Raw genomic sequence first — 24,317 nt, 5'->3', positions numbered from 1 at the left:
GAAGTATCGTCATGTAATCCATTGATTTCAACAATGTAATTGTATTCTAAATACCAACTATTTAAATTGTAACTGAAACGGAATACAGTTACTCATAATTTGTATTCTGAATACCTAACGCCGGTACATGTATTCCGTTACTCCCCAATGCTGGTCATGACACATGAACTCTAACCCTAACCATAACCATAACCATAACCATAACCATAACCATAACTTGTTATGACAAAAACCGAATGACACTTACTAAAAGTCATGAACATTTATGACTTGTTTATAATGTTTATGACACGTTCATGACAGTGTCATGTCACTCTTATGTAGATACACTCAAGTAAAGTGTAACCCAAACAACTAATCGATTAATCAAGAAAACAATCGCCAGATTAATTGACGATGAAAATAATCGTTAGATGCAGCCCTTATAACAACTCATAAATCCATTGAACTGCCAACACAGTATAACTATAGCATTGCATATACTTTTGTAAAAACTGTACATGTATATCTCTCTTTACAGCATGTTCTGTCTTCCAGTAAGGACTTCTATTTTAGGATTACCTACAGTGTGACTATATGGAGCAGAAGGGTAAAGGGGCAACACAAGTGACCTCTTATTCCTAATAAAAGCAGCCCAGGGTTCATTCAAATGAAACCAAGAAATTGCAGACAAATGGTGTCTCTTACTGGTCAGTAGGGATAGGAAAACATAATTATTTCCCACAAAAGTGCAGGATCTGTAGAAACCACCAAAGAGGAAATCATCAAACACAGCAGTTTGTCTGTTACTGTAGCTGTCATGTCTGGAGTTAAGCTCTGTCATTTATGCAGACATTGCAGTCAAAATGTGTTGACCTGGACACATCCAAAATCAAAAGTCAGTTATGTTGCATTGGTACACTTCTTTTTCTTTCTCTTTCTTTAAAGGGGAACTATGCAGTTTTTTTTAGCTTAATTTAACTTAAAGGGGTGGTTCAGAATTTTGGACATAGGACCTCATTTCCAAGTTAGCCAGTGTGTTATTTATGAGTGCAGACAGTTTTCAACACTTTTCATCCAGTCCTTCCAGTTGCAGAGTTCGACTACCATTAAAAGCAGTCTTACACACTCCACAGTACACCCGAGGCAAATAAATTATAACGCCAGACTATCGATGTAAATGTCTGTTGATAGAATAATGTTAGAATTAAAACTACCCTTGCATCGCATTGCAATAGTTATACTTTGTTCCCTGTAGTTGGTAGCGTAGGCTACAGCAGCGGCGGAGTGATATTACCTAGGCTACCGAGAAAGCCGGTTTACGTGACAATCACGCAAGTTTATTTACCTGCCGCTGTGAGCTCCAACTAATTCCACTCTGCCAGGCTATAACTCACATAACGTTAACCGGTACATGAAAGCACACAGGCTAGCAATTTGCATGTAAACTGTCCAAGCTTACGTGACGTTTCTGTCAGCAATTACATAAAGTTAGCGGTTAGCCCAGCCAGGTATCTACCAAGAGTGTAGCTATACCGTTAGCTAACGTTGTCACTCTCCACAATGCATTGAACTGTAACTGTTATCTCCACTAACGTTGTCAGTCTCAATCTATTAGTAGCAGCTAGGCTAACGTTATGAAAGGGGCTAGCTTTATTAGCTAGAGTAGCCTACCGAAAGTTATTACCTGTTCATCAGTAGCTGTTGGTGCATCTAGAAAGATGGATGGAACCGCATTCGTTGTCAGTGACTTGTGGTCCTTTAGATTGCGGGGTTTTTCAAAGTCGTCTGGTCTAAAATTATCACTACACATTTGCCACTTGAGTAGAGTCTCCGCCGGTATCTTGATGTCCAAGCCAGCAGCTACTAGGTGTCCCGACTGTAGTGTGCTTCTCTGTTTACTTTTTGGCGCAGTACTACTAACCGGAGCTAAGTAAAATTCCGGAGCTGCTGAGAAACTAGTCCCTCAAAATGTAATGCGATCATTGCGATGCAAGGGTAGTTTTATTTCTAACATTATTTTATCAACAGACATTTACATCGATAGTCTGGCGTTATAATTTATTTGCCTCAGGTGTACTGTGGAGTGTGTAAGACTGCTTTTAATGGCAGGCTAGCAGATACTGTTGACTTGAGCTAGCCTAGCCTAGCCCCAGCGAACTCTGCAACTGGAAGGACTGGATAAAAAGTGTTGAAAACTGTCTCCACTGATAAATAACACACTGGCTAACTTGGAAATGAGGTCCTGTGTCCAAAATTCTGAACCACCCCTTTAACTGAACAGCTTCGGAGTCATTGGAATGGTTATATGACTTTTTTTCGGGTTGAATGGTGGTCGTCTCGCTCCCCTCTAGCGCCTATGAGCGGAAAAGCCACCCTTGCAACTTTGGGCCGGTTCACACTATCGTCATGGCTGAGCCGGCAAAAAAGAAGCAGAAATCTAGGAAAGCATTGTCGGAGGAACAGCGAAAACATAGGACCTGCCAAATATCTATTCCGAAGCTGTAGGGGGAGCTCTATAGAGAAACCTGCATAGCGCCCCTTTAAGTGTACCTTATCAATGCTCTTGCAGCCGACTCAAACTATTGCTGTCTCTGTTTTCTGTTTTGAAATTCACCACAGAAAACCTTGTGAGCAAATATGATGGAAAATGTATTACGGCTTCCAAACGTTGTACATCTGATTGACTTTTGGCAAAAAAAATCCTTTTGAGAGGGAAAATACTAAATTTGACTTTGTTAAAGAACTCAAATTTGTCTAAATAAATAAGAAAATTGCGCAAATCTGCAAGCTGTTACCTCATTTCTCATTGTAGATAATAATCTCAGGTCTCGAGGAGAATTATGAGTCATCGAACGGAAGCAACTGCCATAATTTTGTTTTTGTATTGATTGTATTTTTTTATTTAAGCTTTTGCTCATGTTTACATAACCACTCAGCTCAACTGTCTGCTTTGCAAGATATCCTTTGTATAAAATGATTTGGATGCACAGAATATGTATAAATATTTTAAAAAGCACAGTGTAGTTAGCAAATATATACAAATACATTGAAGGGATATTGCTTTATTATAATAATGGGATATAATAATATACTCTCCCCAGACAGGAAATCTGCTCAAATAAGGATTTGGTTGTACATGAGGTTGAATATGTTTAACTTGGTGGGCTTTGGCTCTGACACACCAACCCGACGGCCGACCGTCGGCAGAAAAGGCAGTCGGACTGATCAGTCAAAAAAGTGCCTCGGAACACACACCGAAGCGACGCCGACTTGAGCATTAGAGGGTGACACAGGAATCAATTGTCACTCCCATCCCATCCCGAGCCCACGAAAATACTCCCATCACATCCCGATCACGTGACTGCATCCTGTCCTGCAAAATCCAGAGAGAAAGACTCCCAAATCCCGTCCCGCTCCAGTTTCGTTCCCTATGTTGTCTAAAGTTATCAGCCTCTGTGTGTGCCGTCTGTGTGTATGTGTTTGTGCACAGCTGCAGCGATGGCCCGAGGGAGCGAGAGCAGCTCCTCTGCTCTGCTGCGCTGATGTTGTGTGAATGCAGCGCTGCAGAGCAGAGCCATTTGTCTCTCACTGCTGGCTGGGTTAGGGTTAGGTAGTGACAATTTTTTTTCAAGACTCCTGCAGGTCACGGTATTCCCAATCAACAAATGTATTGTGAGTTGTAAGTGGTTCTCTTTTCTAAAACGAAATGCCTCACAAACTTTGGGCGCATTCACCGCATTGCAGCATAATTTTTTTATTTAATCTCCGGCTCCGTCCCGCTCCCGCCCGCTCCCGTTGATTTCTATGCTCTATCCGTCCCGAACACGTTACCGACAGTGAAATTGACTCCCGTACCGCGGGAATCACGTGACCCGCGGGAGTCCCGAAAAATTGTCACCCTCTGAGTGTACGTTCTGCGCGTGCGTGAGACGTAATACATCTCCATAACAGCAGGCGGCGCTACTCTGTATTGTCGCCCAAAAAATGAAATGACAGAACTTATCTCTAGACCTAGTAAACACAGAGCACACTGTCGTCAGTCATTGTTTTCATCAGAGAGTGTTGATAGTAGTCAAGAAGGATCTTTGTTGTCATTACTCGCTGAATGGAAGAAAATACGATGGCTAGTAATAAGAAGATACTGCCGTTGTCAACTCTCGGGCTTCTTGTTGTGGAAGAAGCACTGATTCGCTAGTCAAGGGCTAGCACTCCACCAATCAGATTGGTCATTGAGTCAGACCCACTGGCCGATTCAACAAGTCAAATCAGCCAAAATGAACGCCGACGGCTCCTCCGACTGACGATGGCAAGGAACACACCGAACAGACTCGAGTCACCGACCTCGCCAGACTGTCCGACGGCCAATTATCGGGTTGGTGTGTCAGAGGCTTTACTGTGTTCTGAAAGGGTGGAAATGATATTTCTCTCCATCAGGTACTCCGATTGCACTGATTGCCTCTGTGTCCTGTGGACATGACTCATTTACTGAATGTTTGTTTGACACTAGAATAAGAGGTTTTGTTTACAGTTTATATCCAATGTCAGAGAAGGTTGGTGTTTGACGTAGAGCTGGGTACATCTGTTGATTGGACTCCTGTTGTAAAGATTGTATTCAGTATTTCAGAAATTCATGCTCTGGATAAGTTTATATGAAAGCATGTCTTTATGAGGTTGCTGTGCATTGTTCTTTGTTTTACTTTTCTTGTGAATTTCATTGATTTATTTGTTGTCCTCCTCAAGATCTGCAACTGTAGCTTAGTTGGTTAAAATATTGTGGTCAGTGATGATGAGACACTAAAGTCTACACTGTATACGTTGCACTTTGTATTTAAGTATTAAATCACAATAAGAAAAAACGTGTACAAATGTGAGTTCTGGTGTGAATAGATCTTTAGAGGTGGGAGTGAATCACACGTCACAAGTCTCAAGTCACTGTGGTGAGAATCACGCAAGTCAAGTCGAGTCTCTGGTGTGGTGTTTGGTGTTTTAAGACTCCAATGTCGTCTTCCAGGCAGCGCTGCCTGGAAGGCACTAGGATTAGGCAATGGTTAGGGTTAGGTGCCTTGAAGTCGACGTTGGGGGCTTAAAACACCATCGAGCCTCTGCTGTAAGTCAAGCAAGTCACAAGTCAAGTCATACAGTCTGAAGTAGAGATGGCCCGATACCATTTTTTGCTTCCCGATAAGGATTCCGATACCTGAACTTGCGTATCGGCCGATACCGAGTACCGATCAGATACCAGTGTGTCATATATTTTATTATGTTTTGACAACTGTATACTACTATCCCTGTATGGATGTGATATTATTTCTATCTTTGTTGTCGGTCTGGCTCAGGTTAAACTCTTTGTGAAACATGAACAAACTTTCTTTTATTATCCAGTTTGACAGTCAGTTATAATGGAAAAAGAACATAAATAAACTACTTTAACATAGATTTTCTTTAGGGCTTTATTATGTGGTATCAGATCGGTGCATTAACTCCAGTACTTCCCGATACCGATACCAGCGTTTTAGGAAGTATCGGAGCTCATCTCTAGTCTGAAGTAGGTCAAAAATGTATATTTTCCTCCTATCTAATGTTTAAGCAGCCGATTTTTTTATCTAAAAAGACACATTCACCTAGCTTTCTTCGTGTGTTTTGTAGTGATGGATCAAGTTAGATGTTGTGGTGGTCGTGTCCGTGATTTCTGAGCTGCAGACCTTGCACACCACTGTTCTCTTCTTACTACGGTCATCGACTATACAGTATAATCCTTGAATCCAAATGTTATTATTTTTAGGATAACTCCCTGAATGACAGCTGCCTCCTGCAATGACCTCTGCTGTTCTACCACGCTCTGGAAGGTTGCCAGGTTGGCGCGCATTGCACGAAAAATCACCAGTCACAAGTCATGTTTCAAAAACAAACTTCTCAATGTCTTGAAAAGAGCAAATGAAAAAAAATGCTACATTAATAAGAAATCAGGTTCCTTCAAGTCATTTGTCTCAAGTCTTGAATACCAATTCAAAGGCCAGTCGTTTATCATTGGAAGTCAAGCAAGTCTCAAGTCCTCAAATTTGCGACTCGTCTGACTCGAGTCCCCCACCTCTGTTAAATACATAATGATTCTGTTTTGCCAATCTTATGAGGGTAAACTTTCTAGAAGAAGTGATAATGCAGACTGCTAGGTGTCTTAGACCTTACATTGTCTAAAAGAATACCACTGAAGCTTATATGAATGAATGAATAAATAATTTTTATTATTGTGTCATGCATAACAAAAAATATGCCCAGCTGAAACAGGCTTACAAAGACACCATTATTCACAGCAAAGGACCAGATACCAGAATAGCAATATAAATTGCATATAGTAAACAAATAAACCTTCTTGTCATTCCCCCCATGCTTTAACAGTAACAATAGCTATATAACAATAATATCATTACTTCATAAAATTCTGCAATATATCCATGGGCATAGGGAAGATGATGGTGGAGTTCTTCTCTGCTGCGATGGTATGGAGGGTCTGCAGGTATCGCAGCTGGAGAGCAGAGGGGGACTCCGAAATAATCAGAGAGGCTTCTTTCAGAGCCCTGGAGGCATTCATCTCTCCCTCTGCAGAAATGATCTGGAGCACACATAGAAAAACATTACTTTTTACAAATGTTCCCTCTCAGCATCCCTCCTTTTTCACTGTTATAGTGCATTAAGAGGGAAATTAAATGAAATCTTTCAATGCCCTCTAAAGGAGCCAAAATTGTAAGTAGTTATTATTTCAAGACTCCCCATATTTTGGTTCTAGTTCGGATCCACTTATTTTGATTGACAGATAAGCCATTGATTGGCAAATCGGCCACACCATAGTTATTGTGGGTGTGGTATGATTAATAAAGGGAAGTTGGAAACACAAGTACAATATTGTTTTGGAGTCCTAGCTTAAGTTGAGACCAAACACAGTTGTTTAACCATCAAATCACCTTGTTTCATCTCATTTCATATCATTAAAGAATCCATCAGTATTGTTTACTTTCCCTCATTCACACACATTAGCCTACAACGTTTTGGTAGGATCATAGAGATTTAATTCTGTAGGTATTTTTGAGTTTTATCATCATTTTCAAAACGACGACCGCATGGTGCCTTGATCAACAACAATAGAACAAAGGTGCATTAAACCCACTCTTCTATTGCTGGGACAGTGGCTATGATTTTGAAACGCAACAAAAAACTACAGCCTCTTCTTCACCTTGGCTCTGGCCTCCCGGCTGGCTTCTGCCTCTGCTGCCATGGCTCTCTGCAGCTGCTGAGGCAACTTCACATCCTTGATCTCCACACGCTCCACCTTAATACCCCACGGATTAGTGGCCACATCCAGAGATTCCTGCAGGGAAATAAGATAATAATGTCGAAAAAAAATGATGAAAAGTCATAGTATAGTATGTCAAAGGAAGTCATAGTATAGTATGTCGATAAAAGTCATAGTATAGAATGTTAAAAAAATCATGCCATAGTATATCGCAAGTATTGTATGTAGAAAAAAGTGCTAAAAAGTCATAGTATAGTATAGTATAGTATGTTTGAAAGAAGTCATACTAGAGCAGGAGTGGCCAACCAGTTAGGTATAAAGAGCCACAAAAAAAAACACACCATAGCAAAAAGCCACACAACACATGCATGTCCACACTACAACAGCAACAGTGTCTTCCAGATCTGATGACAGTCATAATACATAGCAGTTTTCATAGTTTTTTCTCACTTAGATTGACTCAGTGGGAAACCTGACAGTCTTTGTTATCCACAATCCCTTTCAGGTCTTGCTTGAACTCGGTTGTGGCCACTCGAAGCAACTCTCTCACTCATTTGTCACTAAAGGGGCTTTCAAACAATCGGATTCAGCAGTGAAAGGGTTAACGTGGAAGGTGATCTGTGGCCGCTGTTTTTCCTCAGGTTGCAGAATCTGTCCTCAAAACTCTGCTGCATTATTTTCCATTTTAAAATAATTGGCAAATGTATTGGCAGATGCATTCAAATGTGTTTTTTTTTTACTTATCTGAAATACTGTATGTTTCAGAAAAGTTAAAAACAACAATCAACCAATGACACAGCCCCCAGCCACACAGTAAGAGCCTCACAGGAGCAGGCAAAGAGCCGCATACGGCTCAAGAGCCACAGGTTCGCCACCCCTGTACTAGAGTATGTCAAAAAAAGTCATGGTATAGTAGTATGTCAAAGAAATGATAAAAAAGTTATAAAAAAGTGATGTAGTATGTCGAAAAAAGTGATAAAAAAGTCATAGTATAGTATGTCGAAAAAAATAACCTACAACCAATGTTCAAATGTACAAACAGCATTCTATCACACTTAACTAGCTCGAAGAAAATGATTAAAAAAAGTCATAGTATAGTATGTCGAAAGAAGTCATAGTATAGTATGTCTTAAAAAGTGATAAAAAATTCATAGTAAAGTTTGCCGAAAAAAGTGTTAAAGAAGTCATAGTGTAGTATGTCAAAAGTCATAGTACTGTATAGTATGTGGAAAAAAGTCATAGTATAGAATTTTGTAAAAAATTATGGCAAAGTATATCGAAAAAAGTCACAGTATAATATGTTTAATAAAGTGATAAAAAAAAGTGATAATAAAGTACGACAAAAAAAGTGATAAAATAGTGATGGTATATCAAACGTAGTCATACTATATAGTATGTCAAAAGAAGTCATAAAAACGTCAGAGTAGTATAGTTTGTCATAGAACGTCTGGAAGACCACGCAAACTCACACAAAAAGGCACAGTCTGCACCTTTGATCGAATCAGGTGCCTGAGTCTGCAGTGCCTACTTGCTGGTGCTGGTTGCAGCTAGTAAACCACTATTTAAAAGTCATGGTATTGTATAGTATGCCGCTAAACTTTGGAACTGACTGCCTTGTTTTTTTAAATTAAACTAAAGACGTATCTTTTTAATCTGGGCTTTACATTTTGAGTAATGTTTTTTCAGTGTTATTAATTGTTTTATAAATCATTTTTAACCCTATTATGGACATATTTTACAATAGAGTTCATTATCCATCTAGATTTTCAGGGTCCTGAAAAGCACAGTGATTGTCCTCTCTGCTATGCTTTCCTTTCAAATGTACGAATTGTGCACCTTGTCAAAACGCAAACAAATAAGCGTAAGGTAAATCTGAAGTTCAACAGTACAGCTTCAAAGTCTGCTGCACGAGCTGTCCGGAGAATGTTGATGGGTTACACATTGTATTCAAACTGTAAGTTCTTAGAAAAACACACAATGGCCCAATCCCAAAGTGAGCCCTGAGGAATAAGGGATCGTTCGGTATTTATGGAATGGACCACCGGAGGAAAATAGGGGAGGGTCATGTCTTTTTATTTTCTGCTGAGGGGAGGGTCATCCAACATTTTTTAGTCTGGGTGGGGGGGTCACCCAACTTTTTTATTCATGAAAAGAGCAAAATTTCAAAGGGGCTTGTTTGGTGCATATTTATCCATGTAGCTCTCAGTCTCGGCCCCCTAGCAGATGGTTCTGACCACATACGCGGAGTTTGCTGGGGGGGCAGGAGGCCCCCCTGGTGGCTCAAACGGGTAGTTGCATTGTTTCAAAATTAGTGGAATAATTACATCTGGCATGACCAGATATTAAATAAATATCGTTTATTCCACTTTGTTTAAACAGCGAAGTGGAGAGGCCTCATATGTGACGCTCATATCGGCCTTTCTGGATACACCGTATCATTTACCTTTTTGTGGATCTACTGATCGCTGTGGATTACTTTTTTTTGTGTCATTGGATTACGGCAAAATGCGGATCTTTTTTCTCAACGTGTCTTAACCTTTTATGGTGAGTTTGGAGAGGCATCTCAACAGACTGTAGGTCCAACACTGATTGTTCACTGTTACATTTTAGTTGAATTTAAGTGTCTGTCTATTGCATTCCAAAACAGCCGTGCCGCGATTGGATTTCATAAGGGCGAATTGTTAAATTGTTACAATGTAACTTAAAAACTTTAAAAATAAACATATCTGTTTTGGAATATAATGTTCAGCTTCGGCAGCTTTACCTATGTGCTAAAATATACAATGACGATAGTGACAAGTCCATAGCAACCGGTGTTGAATTGGTTATATCCCAGCGTCCTTTGCTGCATGGTCTCAGTGTTTTATTGTTTTATTTCATATGAATACTAGTTTACTAGAGGAGTAACTTAGTATTTGAAGTAATGCAGTAATGCATGAAGTGTGCATTTAGTTTCCATGCTTACTGTGTTTCCACAACAATGTTAATAAGTAAATCTACTGAAATGGCCACCACACCATAACAGAGGAGTGGGATGTGTAAGATGAGAATGCAGAGGTTAACTCCTGTATGTTATGGCTGTAAAAATCAAATGGTATCTATACTTCTTTGCTAAGTGCAAATTTGCACGCGAGGGGAGGGTCATAGGAAAATTATTACTGATGAGGGGAGGGTCACGTCTTTTTAGGTTAAAGGCCACAAAACTCTTCCTGTGGCCCCTTAATTAAATACAGTCCCTAAGGACTAAAGACTCACAGACTTAATTGATCTCAGGTGCTAAGTGTGTGCGTGTGTGAGGCCACATGGGCTCAGATAGGTATACATGGGATTGGGACAGCGCTTCACGAGCTCACGCGTTACCTTGGTGATGTTTAATAACAAAGATGTTGCTGACACTTGCCGGTTTGGGAATTATAATTTTAAGTTTGTTGCTTTCCACACGGCCAAGGTAAAGGAGACGGCTGCCTGATTCCAAATTTTTTCAAACTCTTGTTTTACAAGCTGGACAACAGGTTGGTCTGTGTTCCGTGGTCGTGTGTCGTGCCGTTGTTTACCTTTGTAATTTCCGGATTTCCCTATGGTCTCTGCGGTAAAACGCTTTGAACTGTGGGTAATTCCCTTTGGTGAAGTCTGCATCGATGCAAACTCACGGAAAGGGCTCGGTAAGTGTGTACTCAAACCCTCACGCCCTTTGAAATTCGACATTGGGACAACCCTAAGCCCTTACGGATTTCGCGAGGACGCGCACCAAAGTCTGTGAGTCTGTGAGTCCGGACTTTGGGATTGGTCCATTGACTTTAGTGTTTGGATGAAGACTAAAACAGAAGTAGTTGGTGTGTTTTGTTGTCCCTACGATGTCAAAAAGAATTCACTCATGAAGGGTTCACTGGAACATGAATTAATTTAGATTTTATGTTCAACCATTCCTTCTGCCCCCCAGCTCCTCATAAACCCTATTACCTAGAGTTTACCCTCACTTGCATACTGTGCGATATGCCCTCTCTGTCAGACAGCAGTTCTGCAAGGTTTTTGGTACCGAGTACATTCCTCAGGGTGGTTTGAGCAAGCAGCCGCGTAGATGAGTGTGCGTTGGACACATTGGCCACAGATGAGATGGGGCACTGTATGCAGAAGTACACCACGCCATCCACAGACACTGTCACGGAGTCTCTGGTTAGGATCTGCAAGGTAGAAAGCTACAATTAAGATCAGCTAGGGAGATGACAGTTTTCATTAATGATATAGACAAGCGTTGATACAGGAGAGACACAAATGATATTCCCACATGTAAAAACAACAAATGCACACAAAAAAATGTACCTCTTGTGGAGGGATGTCAAAGGACACAGTTCTCAGATCGACCTTCACAAAGGTATCCGTGCAAGGCAGAACAAAGAAAAGTCCTAGAAAGACATAAACCCTGCTTAGCGCTCTTTGAACACTGAATTGCTATTCTTTTAGCCTTTTCTTTAAACCAAGAGCACCATCTAGTGGGTTCAACAAATGCAACTAATGGTTCATGAAGCTTCATTTGGACATCACTACCAAATAGATCATAGTATGTAAAACTTTCTAAGCAGACTTTTTTTCACGTATGTAACACATTCAGTGACAGACCTGGCCCTTTAGGTTTCCTGTCGGTGATCCGGCCGAGTCTAAAAATGACGGCTCGCTCATACTCCTTCACTATCTGGATGTTAGAAATACAGCCAGAGAACATAAGAAAAAACAAAAGACAAAAACAAATTAGCGTAATGATGGTTTCTCTCAGAGCTCAGCCACTGTGTATAACGTGCACATTTCATCATTGGATTGGCCAACAATGCATTTTTCTGAATCCGTTTAAAAAGTATCATCTCTGAACAGATCCTGCCTAAATGTTCCTGGTTCTGTGTGTCACCTGTCCCCTTTATATATAAAATCAAAATGTTCTTTACTCAAAACAGCTTCTAAACTGTTTTGGCCAGACTGATACAATTAGTTAAAGCCTTTTCTGCCAAGAATTCACAAGGGAAATGTTTTAAACTTGGTTGGAATTTAAAAAATTGTCACAAAAACGGTCTAATTCCAGAGCAGTGAATACATATCCAAAACAAAGACATCTGTATAGGCATAAACAAATACTAGTCAAGCCACTTCATTAGTGTCCTGAGAATATACTCTACCTTAACACACATAAATATTGTGAGCGGAAGGGTCGCTGTTACAAAGAGGAGGGATATGAGGACCAACAGCCAACCGAAACATCCCAGTCCCTTTGTGTTTTTAGCTGTAGAGAGAGTAAAAAACACTTTACAAACTTGCATTGGAGTTGTAGTCATGCCACGACTGTCGAGTCCGAGTCAAGTCTAGAGTCCCAGTGTTCGAGTCCGACTTCAAGTCGGAGTCACCAAAAGGATAGTCCGAGTCGCGTCCGAGTCAAGTCACCATTACCTGAGTCCGAGTCAAATCCCAAGTCCAGAGAATAACGACTTGAGTCAGACTTGAGTCCAAGTCCAGGACCAGTCCGAGTTCATGACCTATTACAAATAAAAGTAGTCAGAAACTTCATCCAACTTCCAAGTCCTATTTGAATGCTTGAGTTCAAGTCCAGGTCATCAGTGTGTGAGTCCAAGTCCAATCACACGTCCAGAGAACAGTGACTCTAGTACTCCATCACTGAAGAGAGGTACATTATTTTGCACATTTTTCATCCCATTTTCATAATTTTCCATGACCTCTGTTCTGCATTAGTGAGCATTTAAATCCAGACCAAAGATTGTTGTGTTGTTCCCCTAATTAAACAGTAATATGATCTAGAGCTGAAGATCTTTGCCCGAACAGGTCTGGTCTTAATTTCTATCATTTTACACGGGCTCGGGCCGGACTCGGGCTTGCGCTCCGGGTTGCGCTGTAAATGAGCGGTCAGGTGATGCATTTCGATTAGTGCGAAAATGGATGCTGAGGAGGTGAAATGGGGGTTGGCCTCTGTAGGACTTATTTTATTTCTTTGTTCCAACTTCCAAGTGGCCTATAGCCTACGTTAGTTATGAATAAATTATGTTAAAAAATGTATAAATGATTCATTCTTGACAAAAGGCAAAAGAGCTGTGTGCGTGAGCACATTTGAATAATGTCGGGCTGTAAACAGGTTCAGGCTTTTAAAAAGCTGTCAATCAAAATGTACTTGTCGGGCTCGGGCCGAATTCTGTCAGGGTCGGGCCTTGTCGGGCCTAACCTTTAAGGACCAATTACAGCTCTAATATGATCCAGTGGGACAGCACCTTTTTATCAATGAGACACAAAACATCCATGCAATGAATGCAGTAATGTTACTTCACATACACATGCTACTGAACCTATTGATGCCCCATCCTTAAAATGCTTACCCTGTGATGTCGTTCTCTCTTTCAGTAATGTGTTAATTATTCGATCACTTATAAAATGTCAACACATTAGTAAAACAAATGCAAAACATCTTCAATTGCAGTCCAAAACACAAGGATATTGAATTTACAATGATGAGACGGAGAATAGAGGCTCAGGCTCAGATCTGAGAATCAGCGAATATTTGGCATTTTTTTTCTAAATTTGTTGCTCAATCAATCAACAAACTGCTCAGCATTTTTCAAGTGCTGTTAAAGGAAGAAGCTGGGACATTTTGGACTTCTCAGAGCAGTTTCACTGGAAAATACAATCATATTCAGTATCCAAATTTCCTAATTTTGTGCAAAAACACAAATTATGGAACACTATTACAAGCTATTGCTTGTAATAGTGTTCCATAATTTGTGTTACAAACCAATCCACGTTCCATTCCAAGTCCAAGTCTATTGACTTGGACTTGGAATGGAACGTGGATTGATTTTGTATTATGTTTTAATCCAAAATAAAATTACCCAAAAATTGGTAAGAATGTATTTTTTTTAAATCATACGAAATGGAATCCCAATTTAGGGTCTGAATCCGGTTTGATTGGACAAAGAGCTAATGTGCCAGCCAATCAGTATAACAGATAATTAATATATATTTTTGTTTATGTTTGGTATTTTTGCTATGTCTAGTTTTCTCCTTCTCTTCTCCTTGCCTTCCTGCTTGCACAATATATTGTAGTGCTGTAACGTTGTATTATTAGCGTGTAACATTAAAAAAAGAGATATACAATAATCAACACTGCTAGCAAAAAAACGTTACCTTCGACATTCTCCACAGCGTTGAGCTCCAGTTTACCTTGTGTAACCATGTCGGCCGTGCTGGACGTTGTTGAGATCATAAGTCCGTTTGTTGTCAGGTGCAAGTGGAGCGGCGATGCACCTGTTTACCTGTCTGTTCTTCCTGCAGGGTGTGGGTGTGGCCTGTCCCCTTCCCTCACACACACACACACACACACACACACACACACACACACACACACACACACACACACACACACACACACACACACACACACACACACACACACACACACACACACACACACACACACACATACGTGTGTCAGCAGGTAACATAACCCACAGAGCTTAACCAGCCCCTATGTGGATCCTGTTTTGGAAAGCGTAAAGCTCAGCTATATGTGCTTTTCCATTATTCTCCTACATTCATTTCCAGGAGTCTGACACCTGGTGAGGGCAGCTTATGAATAAACAATAAGTGGCATTAAAGTCGTGAAACATGAGCACTAGTGCAGGCACAGGGAGGTGTGAGCATGCTCATGTCTGTCCTCCCTCATAATGGAAATTTACCTATTCATCCATCTATTGTCATCCCCTTGATCCAGGTTTGGGTCGCAGTGGCAACAGGTCAAGTATGGTGGCCCAGACGTCCCTCTCCCCCAGGAGGCATCCATACCAGATGCACGAAGCACCTCGCCTGGCTCGGAAATTTACCCAAATTTAAAAAAAGAAAAAGAAAATATACTTATACATATTTCTTGCCAATTGTAATAGAATTGTTGAGTAACTGAGAGTAATGTAGATAATAATCACAGTATGTAAAACAGCCGGACTGACATGATGGGTGCATGTGAACCCAGCTTTAGTTATTCACGACACGACACACAACAGGCCCGCAGGTTTGTGGGTTTAAAATGCAAACTAGATCAATGTGTTAGTTTCTATGTGTGTACCTACCATCTATGGTGTGTACTCAGGGCTGTTTTATATTCAATCACGCGAGACCACTCATAATTTCTGGCAGTTTTTTTTTTTTAATTATTTCCAAAAAAGACAAATTCACTTAAAAAAAGACAAATTGAAATTCCTACTTATTTAGGTTATTATTTTTTGTCTTTAATTCCAAATTTTAAACTACAATTATAATCAGAACAAAATATATATATTTTTTGCAGCTTTACTTTGTTTTGTCCAATTTTCGATCCAGGCATCGTGCACCATGATCAAATGTATTCACAGCAGGAGAAGTATACCAATAAAACTGATGGATTTTAAGATTAAAACTTTATTTGAAATGACTGTGGCCAGCACTGTAGACAGTCCTGGGATACCAATAGCACCAATATGTTTAGGTCACATCTAATACGATACAACTTTTATTGTCAGCCTGAAATTCTTTTTGCATCCCTGGGAAGCACATATAAAAAGAGGACATAGATATACATACAGACATAAATAAGATGAATAGCACCAAAGGGCATACATGAAACATTACCACAAATTACACAAACACCCAAGTAAGAAAACAAAGCATACATGTATATAACAAGAGAAAATGACATGAACATACACACAGACAAGGTCTTGGAGACTTATAACCCTGAATAAATATTGCACTGGATTTAATGTAGCTGGTTTAACAATAGGATAGATTGATGTATGAAAGAGTTTTTAAGTCTGTTGCGATTGAAAGAATGAACTCTGAAGCGTCCGTTTGAAGGCAAAAGCTGATATTCTCTGTGCAAAACATGTGAGGAGTCATTTGAAATATTCCTGGCCAGTCTGAGCATACTATTATTGTGAGCTTCCTGAAAGGAGTGTGCTACAGGTAGTCCTATAATCTTTGAACAAATTTTAATTTGATCAAATAGCTTTGTTTTATTTTTAACTGATAGGCTACTCAGCCAAGCAGTGCTACAATAGAGCACGATACTCTGAATTACTGATGTGAAAAACAAAGAAATTATATGGCTACTAGCTCCAAAGGATCTCAATCTATGGAGAAAAACCCAGATATTTGTAGACTGGGACTTGACTGATTACTGAATTGTGAATCATCACTGGGGGCAGTTGACAATTCTGGGGTTTTCCAAAGATGATTTCCTCTGTCTTCGCAGTGTTAATAATGAGTGTTTTTATCACACCACTCAACTAACCAATCCACGTTGCCCTGGTACAGTGTAGGGTCATCAAATTTGGTAGACAGGGTCAATAGAGTGGAGTCATCTGAGTATTTTAACAGAAACTGGTTTGGCAAACTAGTGGTGCAGTCGGGAGGTATATAAAGTGAACAACACAGAGGAGCTAATACAGCCCTGGGGTACTCCAACATTAGTTGTATTTGGAGAAGAGAGTGTGTCATTTACTTTGACTAGCTGAACCCTGTTTGTGAGAAATTAAAAATACCAAAGAATAAGATAAGGATTAATCACTGCATCTTCCATACTACGACCTTGTTTATATGCAAATTGAAATGGGTCATGTTGCTTCCATAGATATTTGTTAAGGTGTTGAACCATGATCTTTTCCAGTGACTTCATGATCACAGATGTAAGGGCTATTGGCCGAAAATCATTATATTCTTTGGGACATTGTTTTTTTTTGGGAGGGGTCTAATGTGAGATGTTTTCCACGCTAGTGGGATGGTGTGTGTGTCAACTGACAACTGAAAGATGGATTTCCACACAGGGGCTAATTCCCAGGCAAAGGATTGTAGTATATGTGCACTGCTGTGGTCAGGCCCTAATGCCCTCTTTGGGTTGTTGCGCTGGAAAATACCCCTAACCTCCTCCACAGTTATGACAATCCTCTTAGCGTCAGAGGGTGTAATGGTCTTAATTACATTTACACATTCCTCACAGTGGGCAGTAGAGTCAAAGCGACAGAAAAAAATAATAATAATAATAATCATAATCAAACAGGACACAATAAAAACATTTGGTCATCTCATTTTAAAAATACACAGGGCAAGGCAGTGTTTCGGCACCATACTTTCTTCAGTTGCAAAGATGCTCCACATCATTCACCAGCTGTCTTCATCATGAACTTGCGACTGACCTCATAAGCCAGGAAGAGGGCTCCATTGGCAGGGAAGGTGCGTATCATGGTAGGAGTCAGGCCCGAGTACAGAGCAGTGAACCCTGTGGAACAAGAGATCCCCACAGGTGGTTAGGGTTAGTAATAAGTAACAAAATGCATTCACACTTTGTGTCACAGTAAGACCAGTAGTGGTGCATTCAGAGCTTTTCAAAGTCTTAAAGGTCCAATATTGTGAAAAGAGAGATTTCCATGTCTTTTTTATTATAAAGCAGGTCAGGGAGCTTTATAAATACTGTGAAAGTATCAAAAGGTTCACATCCACAGAGAAATGCACACAGCCTCTATTTAGGAGCTGTGCCTTTAATCGAGCCATTAGGACTTCCGTACGGTTGTAATGTCACAACTATACTTTATAAAGGTAGAAAGGGCCGATACAGTGCCGTTACAGTCATTCCCCGGGTGCAGTGAAGAATGCAGATGCAAAAGTTAGAAACGCTAACCAATCAGGGCAGACTGGGCTTTTTCTGGATGGGGGCTTAAAGACAAAAATGGAGCGTTACAGACAGAGGGTGAATACAGGTAGATTCAGACAGATAGTATGAGTTTTGTGAACATTAACATGTTCTAGTAGAAACCCAAAATACAAGTATAAACCTGATAATATGGGACCTTTAAAATTTTGGCTCCCCTTTTAACCCAGTCAGGGCTAGTTTTGTACTTTTCACTCAGGTTTTATGTCAATAGGAGGCTTAAGGTGTAAAGGTTTACTGTTTACACAGACGTTCAATATGAAAAAGTTACGCACTAAAGCTTTAACTCTTATAAACTATTAAAGTGAGAAGTGTGTCTCTGCAGAGGTTATTTCTGATTTCTGAATGTCTAAAGTGGTTATGAACCGAATGAAAGGGACAAGTCTAGACGGTAAGTGTGTGTTTGCATCAGCATTGTTCTCTACTGAACCAAGGTTATTCCCAAAAAGCCAAATTGTACAGTTGCTGTCTTTCAAACTATGATTGTATGGTCATGTGATGTAAACCAGTCAGCTGTGTTCCCCTGTTGTCGCAAATATGGTCTGGATGTAGAAACTTTAGAGGCATTTGAGAAGACAACAACAGACAAAAATTAATCATTTTCATCTGGTAAAATGCACGTTCAAATCTGACCTTCAGTGCGTATGATGCCCATGAAGGTCTTCATGAAGCCCTCTTGCCTCCCAGCTAGAGAGTACACCTGGATCCTGGACTTCACACAGTCTATGGGATAGACCATCAACCACAGACAAGCTCCCCCAAATCCACCACTGAACATGAGTGGAAGAACACCTGCAAAAACCAAAATGATTTTGTGGGTGCAGATCACAGAACCAAGTGCACATCATAAACTGCAAACATGTCTCATTAAATATAAATGAAAAAACAATATAACCATACCTATACTGTCCTTGTCCGTGCCCATGTGCTGCGCAAATTTAGACCGACACATTTCATAGGCTCCAAAGAAGCAGAAGTAACCTGGTATCTCCCTCACCATGGTGGATGTCAGTCCTTGGTAGAAACCCAGGGGGCCGTCTGTCTTCAACACTGTCTTCACTACGGCCCACACTGTGCTGAAGTCACACCACAAAACACAGTCAAAAGTGTATAAAATGATACTGAAACTGAACATGTTATTACACATTATTTTGGTCAATATTGAAATGGTGATTATTTACAACTCAGTCTCACGGCAGTTTGTGAAATGGTCACGTTATTTAATCTATTGTTTCGTGTACACGGACACGTTTATCTTGTTTTTTTCGTGGTGGTCAGCACGTTTTTTTAAACTAATGTATTTAAATGGGAAGCATCTTTCGTGATCACAGCACGACTACAGTAGCAAGTAGTATGAAATGCCAAAAATCCACGTAGGAGGGTTGGTCGGGGTAGTGGATGGGTCAAACAACACAGGACTTTCACCCCGGAGACCGGGGATTGTGTCCCGCGTGTTGCAGTTCCTTTCCCCATTCCATTCTTCTTTTCCTAAACCCAACCGTCCCGTTGTTGTCCCGTGTCCCCCAGAGACTGCGGATCGTGTCCTTTCCCCATTCTTCTTTTCCTAAACCTAACCTCCGTATAGATGCTTCCCATTACATGCTGACCACCAGGAAAAAAAAACGACATAAACGTGTCCGTGTACACGAATCAATAGATTAAAAATAACGTGACCATTTCACGAACTGCCATGAGATTGGGTTGTTATTTAACACGATTACTCATTGACTTTTGGAAAGATGATACATTTATTGAAAGCTAAAAAAACAGTGAAACAGTTAAACAAATCAACTGTGAAAACACCTTGAACAGTGAAATTTACCTTCATACTTTTACCATTTTCCATACGTTTTTTTTCTCTCCATTCTGAACACAAGACAATTCACTTAATCAAAATAATTGATTGTTAGGAGCTGAAATCGTAATCACGATTAAAATTTGATTAATTGCACAGCCCTACATTCTGTTTTTGGTCACACTAACCTTCTCTGTCCGCTTGTGATCCTGCCAGATGCTTCCATTTCGTGCATGGCCTGCAGGCGACATTTCACCAGCTCGGTGGGGCATATCGCCATGGAGGAGAAGATGGAGGCTAAAGACCCTGCGGATGCCTTCTGAATATCACTGATGAGCAATGAGAAGAAGTACAATGGAAGAAATGAATAATAAGGTTTTTTTTAAAGGTTTTTTTAGTGGATTTCACATTACGTTTCCAGCTGCCTCATCTGACAACCGCTATGTAAAGTTTCTGGGGGGCGCCACTGCACATCAACTGACAAATTATATTTCTCTCAGCTTGAACTACATCTGATACTTCAACTTCCCTGAGTGCTTACGCTTAAATGAACACTTCAGCTTCATTCAGTGCTTACACAAAAACAGAATCTTCAACTTGTTTCAGGACTTGCTTTGCGCAGGTAATCTACCTAGCTCAGTCTTTAGCAGGGCTGCCCACTCTTAGTCAATTAATCGACTAATCGGTCGTTTTGGTCTTTGTCGAGGAAGATTTCTTTAGTCGTTATTTTTATGATTTTTCATCCTGAATTACTTATTTCCAAGACACCTATGAGCATATCTCTGGTAAACACAAGTTTTAAAGTGTTTTTTTGCAAGATTCTTGTGGAGAAACTCAGTTTTACAGATCTGTCGATTAAATCAACTAATCGATTATTCGACAAAATCATGTGAGTGTTAGTCGCCAAAGAATTTCTTTAATCGAGGACAGCCTCAGTCTTTAGGATTACTCAGGACATTTAAATTCTTAAATAAAAACATACATTCCTGGGGTGACCTCTAGCTCACACAGTAGAATGTGCCCCCCCCCATGGAGTCCTTGGCAGTGGACCGGGTTTGAATCCAACCTGCGGCCCTTTGCTGCGTGTCATCCCCTCTCTATCTGTATCTGTACTATCTGATAAAGAAAAGCCCCCCAAAAATAACCTTTAAATAAAAAAAGAAATAAAAAAAGAAATTCTTTCCTAACCACAAATCCGAGGTCATTTTCTCTGCTGTAGTCTGCTGACACACAGATGCCCCGTATGTCTTTGAAAATGAAGTGCACTAAATGGAAAAGCATCCTATGAATGTACCCAAATTGATTTCCTTTGAGTGTGGTTACTAGTTCAGATCTGATAGAATTGAGGCTTCAGAGCACAAGGTAACCTTCTCATTAAATGCCAAGGGACTTACTCCTGGGCTGGCTACACACCATTCCCATCTAATATTTTTACATCCAATTACAGGAAGCATGTTGTTCCTCGTCACGTTGTTATATCTTTTCTCGAGATGCTCACTGTTCAGTTTGTCATGGAAAAGTTTAATCTCAGCAATGTAAAAGATTTAATTGGTTATAATGGTTTACAATATGGATAAGTTAGCATTTGGATTAAACAAGCAATTTTTAAAAAGGCTTCAAAAGGTCTCTTCTTGAAGCAGCCTGAGAGAAAATCCTGCAATGCAAAATCTAAATTTTCAGGTCTAAAACCAACTTTTTTTTTATTTACAGATGATTTTCAGAGAAAACCAACTAAACCAGTTGGATATATGGCAATAAAGGACATTGCTCTTTGTACTGGGGTCAACATTAATTGAGTTTAAAGGCTAATTCGTCCTGTTTGATCTGCTATGCCCTGCAGTGCCCTGCTATGCCATGAACTACTACAACTACTATTTCTAGTCACTGTTCCATTATCTTTACTGTGACTATTATTGCCACTGTTCATCACACCCCCAACCGGCACCGTCAGACACCGCCTACCAAGAGCCTGGGGTCTGTCCGAGGTTTCTTCCTAAAAAGGAGTTTTCCTCGCCACTGTCGCACTAAATGCTTGCTCTTAGGGGAATTACTGGAATTGTTGGGTCTTTGTAAATGATAGAGTGTGGTATAGACCTACTCTATCTGTAAAGTGTCTTGAGATAACTCTTGTTATGATTTGATACTATAAATAAAATTGAATTGAACTGAATTGAATTGAATTTGAAACAAGTTTAACGAGTTCTATGTTAGGGTGCAGCAAAGGATTAATTTTTGTTAGAGATGTATCTCTCGATTATTATCCAGTAGTGCATGGTGGAATGCTTTACTGCACAGAGTGTGGATAGAGGAAGCAGCACGTCATGGAGGACATGGAAGGAAATATGGAGGAGACGAGGAAATGTGAACCTTTGAAAATGTCATTAGCAGGAAAAACGTATGCCCAAGACAACTCATTGATGCTCTGGAAACTAGCTAAAGAACTACCGTCTTGGTTCATACTGTATTTGTTATGTCGTACAATACTAATATGTCAAATGTTGCTCCTCGCCACAGCAAGTTATGGAGCTTAGTGTATTATGGATACACAAATAAATACTATGAAATGTCAAACCTGAGACTGGCTCCTTTTTCCGTCCTGGACACAAAGCGGATGGCATCCTGGCAGAGACCATAACTCAAGAAGAGCACAGCGTTCTCACTGATGTTGGCTATGAGGGCTGGGCTCGAGCCTTTGTAGAGACCACGTAGTCCCACCTGCCTAAAGGTGGATGTAAAGCAGTGGATGAAGCCGCGGTACATGGTGGGGAATGTCTGCATCTTCACCTTTGTGGTGTCAAACGGCTGACCGCTCAGCACACAAGCTGTACCACCTGAGGAAGGATTTCAAGAGGCGTCTTAAGTTTCAGTTTATTTCCAAAAGGGAAAGTGTATATTAATGAACATTTCAAAGAATGTAAATATACAGGATTACAGCCAAAGACTAATTTCCATCATTAGTCCTTGACAGGTTGATGGTCCCTATAAATTAAAAATTACATAAATTACAGATCAACAACAGAGGACAAATTACAGATTATCCCAGCTAATGACAACAGGTGTGATTTTGCAGTAGCCATTTTTGTTTGGAAAATGAGGTGAGAGTTGATAATTCACGTATTGTGCTTGGTATACAGACAGTTCCACGTATTGGTTGCTCTAAAGGAAAAAATAGCCTGGCCAAATGCACTTTTCCTAAAGGGAACAGTGCAGTTACCTCTGGAGCCTGATCTGGTTGAGCTGTTTGAGTTCTTTTTTTATATATTCCTGTAAAGGAACTGTGTCAGATTCAATAAGAGACATACAACTGATGTCATGACTTATCAGAGCAGAAGTGTCCAAAGCAGAGCCCAGGAACAGTTTGAATTGAAAGTTCTCATACACCTAATAGAAGGAAAAAGGAAATACATGTACATGCATCTCACTGCTGTGTGTTTGAGTGGTTATCTTCAGCATACTATGATTATCAATGGAAAAAAGATTTGACTTTTTTAAGGCACTGAGGATGGACTAGATCACATGTGTCAAACTCAAAGACCGCTGGGAAAAATCCCCCCCCCCGCAAATTTTGATCAGGCCCGCATATCAATTTAGATTCACAATACATCTACATGTGCATCAAACCAAAAAGATGGGAAACTGTTTTTCAAACTGTAATAACGCAACATTTACAGTAAAGCAGAATTTGGCAGATTTGCCGACTTTGAGACTCATAAATTCCCACACAACCAGTGAGTTTGCATATTCATACCTGTGAAACAGGTTTTGCTTGACTTGCTAATCTCTATGATGGCTAAGGAACTTTTTTGCTGACTTTTTAGGGCGCAATGTCGATAGATTGATAGACAGATAGATAGATAGATAGATAGATAGATAGATAGATAGATAGATAGATAGATAGATAGATAGATAGATAGATAGATAGATAGCTCACCTATTGCTCCAGCCGAAAAGTCGATGATTGCCTGGATTACGGGATGTGGAGCCATTATAATTTATTAAATGCTGTGAATCTGAAAGTTAAAGTTATTTAACAAATAAAGAACAATAAAGTCACATTAGACTTGGTATCGAAGACTACAGATACAAGGCAGGAAAATTCAATATTTCAGTGAGAAAATCCGAACAAACTTTATGCTCGCCTCCCCTTCCTGCGGGAGTGTGTAATGCTTACTGTTCTTCCGCTTTCTCTGCAACGTCTTGTGAAATCCATCGGCGGATTGCAAGGTCGCTCGGATCCTTCCGTGCGTAAAAGTGTGCACTTTACGCACACCAAGCGCACAATGAGTTGCATCAAGCTATCCGGAGGAAGCCACAAAAATACAGGAAACTATTTATTTTAACCACGAAATGAAAGGATGTTAATTAGGCGTTGGCTATAATTAGACTGAACATCATGATGCGATGACTGTTGGCACTGCCGAGATTATTTTGATTGGATATTCGTCCTCCATCTTTGCTTTAAATAATTGTTCAATTAAAATGTATTTGGCAATTCATTTTATTTTGAAACTAAGTAGGCCCCTGTACAT

The 24,317-nt window shown here is 40.1% G+C and overlaps 2 protein-coding genes and 1 long non-coding RNA gene across 4 annotated transcripts; 1 reads left to right on the top strand and 2 right to left on the bottom strand.

The window, feature by feature from the left end:
• Positions 1-6,198: 6,198 nt before the first annotated feature.
• On the bottom strand, positions 6,199-14,595 carry stoml3a (stomatin (EPB72)-like 3a). 2 transcript variants are annotated; one of them, XM_031297488.2, is made up of 7 exons: positions 14,444-14,595; positions 12,436-12,539; positions 11,888-11,960; positions 11,591-11,673; positions 11,248-11,451; positions 7,211-7,345; positions 6,199-6,592 (listed from the first exon to the last, which is right to left on the bottom strand). In XM_031297488.2, exons 1-7 carry the CDS (start codon positions 14,520-14,522, stop codon positions 6,407-6,409), a joined length of 864 nt encoding a protein of 287 aa, XP_031153348.1. In that variant the 5' UTR covers positions 14,523-14,595; the 3' UTR covers positions 6,199-6,406. The 2 variants fall into 2 exon arrangements, with proteins under 2 accessions (XP_031153348.1, XP_031153349.1); XM_031297489.2 differs by having other exon boundaries at positions 12,446-12,539; positions 14,444-14,590.
• Positions 6,717-23,601, top strand: LOC118495030. The gene is made up of 3 exons (XR_004897318.1): positions 6,717-6,727; positions 8,173-8,177; positions 23,548-23,601. It is a non-coding gene; the product is annotated as an uncharacterized LOC118495030 (long non-coding RNA).
• Positions 15,690-23,856, bottom strand: slc25a15a (solute carrier family 25 member 15a). Its single transcript, XM_031297487.2, has 6 exons — positions 23,720-23,856; positions 22,361-22,619; positions 19,977-20,117; positions 18,894-19,069; positions 18,627-18,785; positions 15,690-17,564 (listed from the first exon to the last, which is right to left on the bottom strand). The coding sequence occupies exons 1-6, from the start codon at positions 23,772-23,774 to the stop codon at positions 17,443-17,445; spliced, it is 912 nt and encodes a 303-aa protein (XP_031153347.1). The 5' UTR covers positions 23,775-23,856; the 3' UTR covers positions 15,690-17,442.
• Between the last annotated feature and the right edge of the window lie 461 nt (positions 23,857-24,317).

This window comes from Sander lucioperca, chromosome 5 (assembly GCF_008315115.2).
Source record: "Sander lucioperca isolate FBNREF2018 chromosome 5, SLUC_FBN_1.2, whole genome shotgun sequence".
Lineage (NCBI taxonomy): Eukaryota > Metazoa > Chordata > Actinopteri > Perciformes > Percidae > Sander > Sander lucioperca.
Note: the sequence above shows the minus strand (reverse complement) of the source record. Positions and strands in the feature narration are given on the sequence as shown.